Consider the following 6,934-nt stretch of genomic DNA (forward strand, 5'->3'; position numbering starts at 1 on the left):
GTACCAAGTAATTTTCTAATGGAGTTTACTTCATGTGTAGGCTGTAGCAGGCAGGCCAACAGAAAGATGATTATTTAATGCAGTCATATTATTTTGCAAAAGAGACTACATTATGATGTGAATGTCTGCAATGATCTAATACTCCGACTAATTTTAGGTGGAAGTTGAAGATGATGCTCTTCTTTCTTCACTAATGCTTTTGACCATTTGACAATCTGATCTTCCAAAAACGTCTTTATGTATGTCACAAAAATGATGCTCACCATCAAGTTAGGGAAGGAGTTCAGTGAATCGACAGACTCCAGGTCTTCAATATTGTTGCCCCCTGAAAAAAGTGACCAATTAATTAAATCCTCTAGCATTAATGTACCAAGTAAAGGAAAAATTATACATAGAGTCCTTGACATTACCCAGAGAAAGGCCATGCAAACTCTTGAAAGGCCTAAAAGTTTTCTCATGAGACTCATACCCATCGTCTGGTTCATCCAATTTACCGCAATCAGGGTACCAGACATGATTTAAATTATTGTCGTTCAAGAAAAGCTGCTCCAGGCTAAACATAAGAACACCAACTCAAAATCTTAATAACATCCCAAATTGTAGTAATAGCTATTAAATGAAATAACAAAAGTGTGACCATCCTCCAACTTGAGTACCTAGGCAACTGGGAGAGCTTTACGATCTCATCCCAAGCAGATATACAGTTGTTTTCCAGGTTGAGAAGACGCAGAGAATTAAATCCTTGGACAACAGTTGAAGACACAGGCTGAAAAGGAAAATAGAATATTTTTAGCAAAGGAATACCACAAGACAAATTCTACAACAAAAATGTCAAGCACAGAGTTTGAAAAATGGAAGTTTCAAAAGGCAAGTATGACAGAGAAAGTCATCTAAATGATACTGACAAGCATAAACCTTTAAGGGCTATTCATTAGACTTTAAATCTGTCAACATGTGAAACTTCCCAGAGCTTGCAATATTCCATAGTTGAGATTTTCAAAGTGGGTCTCTTTCATGTTTGCTTGTAGATATCATTTCATAATGCCAGTTTACATCAAATCAAATTGTCTCATTCTGGCATAAGTTGGCATCAAGGAATCAGCAATATTAAAAGGACATTAGAGTGTACCTAGTCAAAAATTGGTTATCTAGTCTTGGCAGCATAAGAAATGGAACAACACAATGGAAAGAAAATCTTAGCAATGAATCAATAGTAAGACAACTATGTGGCATACTTCCAAAATTACAACTCAAAGCAGAACCCAATCATCAATGTGTAACAAGTGCTGACCGATATTTCTCTTAATTCATTTCCCATGAGATGCAGCTCTTCCACGTGCGGGAGTGATTCCTTAAGAACTTCCACCTGGGAAATCAGAATCATGATGATCTAAATCCACTCTTTGAATTGGAAAAAATTACAGAAACATTAACCTAGAGCTCCACCTGCTTCCAGAGGACTCCAGTTTGGTTCAAGACTAAAATGCGAATATTGCTCAACTGGGGCATGCTAGTAATATCAGGTGACATGGAATTATTGGATAGATTGAGAGCTGTGAGAGCTGGCAAACTGTTGCAAATAATGCCAACATCCTGCGAGGACAATAAAGTAAAATGCAATTTAATAAGCAACGAGGAGCTCCTATGTCATTGAACAGGACCCAAATAACAACTTCATCACTATAAACAGCATAGGGTAATTACATCAACAACTACATTAGAGGCATACATGTCAATTATTTAAAAAAAAAACAACTCTGATGATATTGTGAATATCGTTAAACATCAAAACTTTTTGCCATCTATAATTTATACAATACAGATAATGTCAATGGTCTCCTGATTCTGATATGCGTTTTAAGCAATAACAACACTAAAACTTCAAAATCTTTTCCCTCTACTGTTAAGAAAATGGATGTCGTATTTAGACTAATTGATTGATATAAAGCATATGTGCAAGGAACACATACTTCCCAATCAGCAAGTAGGTTCCCAGTCAAGTCAAGCTCCTTCAGATCTGCAAAGCACATTTTAGGGATGAAACAAATAGATCAGTTGAAAAAGGAGAAAAGCAGTGATGAGCATAAAATCTGTAAAGAAGATAACTATAGACAACCTCCTAATGGCAAAAAGGAGTCTCTGAAGTGATAAAATTAGGAACTTTCAAGCATTTGCATATGAAAATTAAAAAAAAAAAAGAAAAAAGAAGAAGTGTCAGTATATTCTAGGAAGGACTAACTAGAACAATAACAACTTACTAGGTAGCTTTGACCTGACTTGGTCAGGGTATCCAGGAAAACTGACCCCCAAATAAGATAACGATGCACTCATCAACTCCTCAAATCGACTCAGTTTGTCTTCAATTTTATCCTTCCCAAGAAGCTCAATAGACACTCTTTTGTTTCTCGTGGAAAGGACATACATCTCATCTGTATAGAGACATAATACAAGAACAGCCACATCTCAGCCAACATTTGACAAAAAAATAACTGAATAAAACAATCAACTAAAACGGCTGTATAGAGTTCACATGCCCCAATTGGAATAGGATTTCTCGAATTTTCTAAAACAAATAAAAAAAGAAATAGACCAAACTGATTTTTGCAATTAGAGAAAAGTACAATTTTATCTTGATCATGCTACAAACATCACGTCATTCCTAATTTGTAGTTGTTGATACGAATTCTAATTCAAACCATATCCATGAGAACACGAGAGAGCTGCTGCATAGTTTGTAATTGTAACATGAAAAATTGATATCAATAAACACAAAGAAGCGCAAGAGTACATTAGAGCTTATGTTTCATTTAAATATTTCGTTACTTGGTTTCTGAATAAAGTTGGTCTCTCTCTACCTAAAATAAACTCCGGGCCTCCTTTTCGTCTCACTCCACAAAGAAACATATAAACACGAAGTGGATACGGACAAGTTGACGTTTTGATAGTGTTCGACCATCAACTTCAGCAATGTATAGATATACGTCTGAATTACATCAAGGTCCAGCCTCAGAAGCTCAAAGAACTGCTAATAAATGCACAAAAACGCTCATTTCTGACAATGTACTAAAGGTAAGACAGAGAGCAGCACTTCTTTCATCTATTTACCTTCTTCTTCTTTAGTAGAAGTAGTTCGATAGCGAGTTTCCAGCGCTTCTAATAGCGATATGCCAGTGCTCAGATTATGAGGTCGGACGAACGATGCCGTATTGGGACCCCTGCCCGTGAAGTACCTGATACCATTGTGAGACCCGTCGTGCTTGCCCTCGCCGTCGGCATCCCAGTCGACTCCTATCCAATTACCAGAATAACCCTCCACAGCGCCAACGTATTTGACTGTTCCGATTCTTCTCGGTTGCCCGATGAAGTGGACTCTCTGCCCCACCCGGAAAGCGGTTTCCGGTTGTCCGATCGGATCGCTGGAATTCGAAGTGCTCTGCATCTGCAGTTGGAGATGTGGAACTAATCAATGTCGTCCTGTTCTCGTTTAAACCCAACCGTATTTATGTTTAGACCCCCACCAAAATTGGAAATTTACGAAATGGACCCTCAAAACATAAATAACCCCATCAAAATTGGTTCTTTCTTCACTTCACTCCAAAGCCCTACCGCCCCAAACTTCATATCATCATTTCTTGATTATTACTTGAGATGGCAGAAGAGATGAAATATTGAGCTTGCTCTCTTTGATCCAAGAAATTCAATGACTATTTTTCACTGAGATGGCCAGAAGAGTTGCCTCTGAGCTTTTTGTAAGCAGTATGTAATTTTTCTAATTGTTGTACTGCTTTGCTACTTGAGATGGTTGGTTTAAATGATCTTACAATGCCACTAATTTATACTCTTACTTCCGTTTCTTTGAGTTTCTGTTTTGCTTTTCATTTTGTTATTATGGGTCCTGGTTAACATGGATTTTTTGCATAAGGGTTGTCGTTTTACATCACTACTGGAGAATTGAAGAGGTTATTCTCCCCGTTTGGTTTAATTGAAGAAGGTGAAGTTTTGATTGCTTTAAGCGTCATGTTTACTTCCAAGCAATGATCTTGTGCTTTTTGTTAAGTATCCTCCTTTATGGTTGCGCATTCTTGTGTATGTTACTCTTGCAGTGAGGCTTATCAAAGACCCTAGGACCCAACGGCCTAAAGGGTTTGGGTTCGTCAAATTTGCATCCGAGCTGGATGCGCAAAATGCACTGAAGGCTATGAATGGCAGGGTAAAGACTGTTTTCTAGTAAAGTTGGTTTTGGCCAAGGTTTAATTCCACTTGCGGTGTGTTTTTTTCTCTATCTAAATGCGTGTTTTGTTCACTATATGCTTTAGTTCTGGTGCTCTGTCAGTTGCATGTATACATGATGTCTTACTTGAGAATTGTTCATCATTTCTTTTTGAAGTTACTTTCTTCCTGTTAAAGATAATGTTGTATAGATTGTATTGGGAATGGATCCTTTGTCTTTTTGTTGCCAATTTTAGTTGATTGCATGTATAATTTTTTTCGGTAAATGTTGTGATTAATCTACTGAGTACCTCAAATATATAGATAAATGATGTGTTTTCTGGTGGGAAGGACTGCTGTCTTCACATTTCTTTAATTTCATTGATTCCACTTTTCAGTTCATCTTCTACATAGTTTTGTTATTTCATGTTTTCTTGGATCATAGAATTTAAGGAGATCTCAAGTGTTCCACCCAAAACAAAGAAATTAGGTCTCTGCCCCTTGTGAGTTCCTTATCTCCTGTCCAACACCCAAAAGTTCATGTCTATTTCTCGAGTGTTCATCATTATTGCCTCTAGAATATTAATGTGGGTTCTTCTTTACTTATCTGATTCTTGCAATGATATCGAACTGCAGATAGTGGATGGAAGGTTGATTTTTGTGGAATTTGCCGAAACTACAAAACCTGGGAAAAGAACTTGATAGTGACCTAAATCAACAAGTATGGGAGAACGCGTGGTGTTTTCAGAGTCATCTTTGCTGCAATTGCCCCAGACTCCACTATGCACTTCAAGGAGAGGACATCTTCCAGTTGGTCGGAGGCAGGCTTCGCTATCAGTAACTTCACCTATGTGTTTCTCATCGACAAGGCTGATGATGTTTACGACTTTTTTGGCTGAGCAAAAGCAATGTTCCTGGAGAACTAGAGCTAGTATTGTTTCAGACTCTACGGTACCAACTACCTGTACCATGTATTCGTCTGGGGAAGGCATTGATATTCTACCAGAATCTGGTGGATCTGATGACGATATCGGTGGGCTGAGTGGCAATACTGGTGGAAGGGGTGGTAGAGGCGGCAATGGTGGTAATCATGATAAGAATGGAGAGGAATGGCATGGAAGTGAAGATCAAAGTGGAGGGTATAGGAAGGAGGCCTGTCAATGTCCCAGAAACTTACACTGGGCTACGCTGCCTTGGTTGGAGTTGGTGGACTGACTGGCTATCTGAAAGGTGGAAGCCAGAAGTTGCTGGTTGCAGGTGGATTGTCCGCATCACTATTGTATTATGTTTGCAGTCTACTTCCATCAAAACCCTGTTTTGGCATCTTCGCTTGGTCTTATTCTGTCTGCTTCTCTTCTGGGATTGATGGGTTCTCGCTTCAAGAAGTAGGTAAAGATCTTTCCGGCTGGCATTCTCTCCTTTGCATCACTTGTCATGACGGGTGGCTATTTGCATGGTATTTTACGTAGTCTGCAGTAATCTGTGTTCAAAGTGTGTGTTTTGGCCTCATTGGAAGTGCTTTTTTGCTGTTGTTTTGAGTGAGGATTATGCAACCTTTGAGTTGTATGTTGCTTGAGCAGTGGAATCCTCCTGGTTTCCATTTAGTGAACTTAAAAAAAGGCTGAATGACACTTTAGTTTATTCTTTTCGTTCTTGGTAAAAGATGGGATTTGTTTTATAATGTTGTATATATTTTCCTCTTGCTGGAGTATTCTTTCCATCAGTCTTAGAACTCCTCTTAGTGGAGTACTCCTAATTTTTCTTCACAAAAACATCATTGGTCCATGGAAATCACTTTGGAAAATTACAACTCTTGCTCGTATTTCATGTTTTTCGGTTGGCTTGTGTGTCATAATGCATTAAAACCAGGGATGGTTTAGTTAGAGCTTCTTAAGGCAATCTGGGACGGTCTGCAACAGGAGTTTTAATTAGAGATTGAGTGGGGCGAGTTTTGCATATCGAGCTTCACAAATTACAACAAGTAACAGGGCAGAGTTATGGGCAGGTTGGCTTGGTCTTCAACTTGCGCAGGAGCTGGAGATCAATAATTTGATTATTGAGACTGATTCTATGTACATTGTTAACAACATGACCAGCCTTCAACCTCAACCTCCCACCTGTATAGAGAGAGAGAGAGAGAGAGAGACTTGTTCAAACATGCAGGAAGACTCTCTCTAGTTTCCGACGGGTGGAAGTGAAGCACTGCTATAGAGAAGTAATTAAATCAGGTAGCAAAAATATATTGGGCTAGTAAAGAAATATTTTTGATATATGTCCACAATAGTTGGAAAATTTTGGCAGCGACGATATTGGGAATCTTGTTCTTGTATGTAGGAAACCATCTACCTCTCTGTTGTTGGGTGTTTCCAATTCTTTTGCAGGGCCACCTCCCGACCTGCAAATTTGTTTATTGATGTAGATATGCTATAAAATTTGTGATTAAACCCCATCCCAAGATAAAATGAAAAACAAGGGAGAAATCAAGAATAGGAAAAAGACAAAGCCCACCAAATACCATCATATAATTTGAACTAATCGAAATTAAATTAGCACAACTATGTCCAATAATTATAGTTGATCAAACATTTTTTTAATTAGGATGAAAAGATATCTTTTGATCCAGATTTCATCATCAGGGACATTAATTTGGAATTTAGAGATCATGTAATGTTAATGATTGGCCATCACGATTCAATAACATATATTTATTTTTAATTATTCTTTC

General features: G+C 38.1%; 2 protein-coding genes and 1 pseudogene across 2 annotated transcripts in view; 2 read left to right on the forward strand and 1 right to left on the reverse strand.

Moving 5' to 3' along the window:
- The window catches only part of LOC105175008 (tubulin-folding cofactor E), a 6,260-nt gene extending 2,789 nt beyond the window's left edge, over positions 1 to 3,471 (reverse strand). Inside the window, exons 1-8 of the mRNA XM_011097305.2 lie at positions 3,106 to 3,471; positions 2,259 to 2,429; positions 1,971 to 2,017; positions 1,447 to 1,593; positions 1,292 to 1,366; positions 657 to 766; positions 411 to 553; positions 264 to 325 (exon numbers count right to left, since the gene is read on the reverse strand). Coding sequence (XP_011095607.1) covers positions 264 to 325; positions 411 to 553; positions 657 to 766; positions 1,292 to 1,366; positions 1,447 to 1,593; positions 1,971 to 2,017; positions 2,259 to 2,429; positions 3,106 to 3,439 — 1,089 coding nt within the window. The 5' untranslated portion in view covers positions 3,440 to 3,471. The remainder of the gene's footprint in view (positions 1 to 263; positions 326 to 410; positions 554 to 656; positions 767 to 1,291; positions 1,367 to 1,446; positions 1,594 to 1,970; positions 2,018 to 2,258; positions 2,430 to 3,105) is intronic.
- LOC105175001 (cold-inducible RNA-binding protein) lies at positions 3,615 to 5,966 on the forward strand. The gene is made up of 4 exons (XM_011097293.2): positions 3,615 to 3,756; positions 3,923 to 3,991; positions 4,104 to 4,210; positions 4,846 to 5,966. The coding sequence occupies exons 1-4, from the start codon at positions 3,720 to 3,722 to the stop codon at positions 4,909 to 4,911; spliced, it is 279 nt and encodes a 92-aa protein (XP_011095595.1). The 5' UTR covers positions 3,615 to 3,719; the 3' UTR covers positions 4,912 to 5,966.
- LOC105174989 lies at positions 5,332 to 5,966 on the forward strand (annotated as a pseudogene).

The sequence above is a fragment of the Sesamum indicum genome, linkage group LG2 (assembly GCF_000512975.1).
Source record: "Sesamum indicum cultivar Zhongzhi No. 13 linkage group LG2, S_indicum_v1.0, whole genome shotgun sequence".
Taxonomy (NCBI): Eukaryota; Viridiplantae; Streptophyta; class Magnoliopsida; order Lamiales; family Pedaliaceae; genus Sesamum; species Sesamum indicum.

Coding starts and splice junctions, on each gene's coding strand:
- LOC105175001 (XM_011097293.2), top strand. CDS start 3,720: ATGGCCAGAAGAGTTGCCTCTGAGCTTTTTGTAAGCA. Junction 3,757..3,922: donor CTCTGAGCTTTTTGTAAGCA/GTATGTAATTTT, acceptor TTTTTGCATAAG/GGTTGTCGTTTTACATCACT. Junction 4,211..4,845: donor TGAAGGCTATGAATGGCAGG/GTAAAGACTGTT, acceptor ATCGAACTGCAG/ATAGTGGATGGAAGGTTGAT.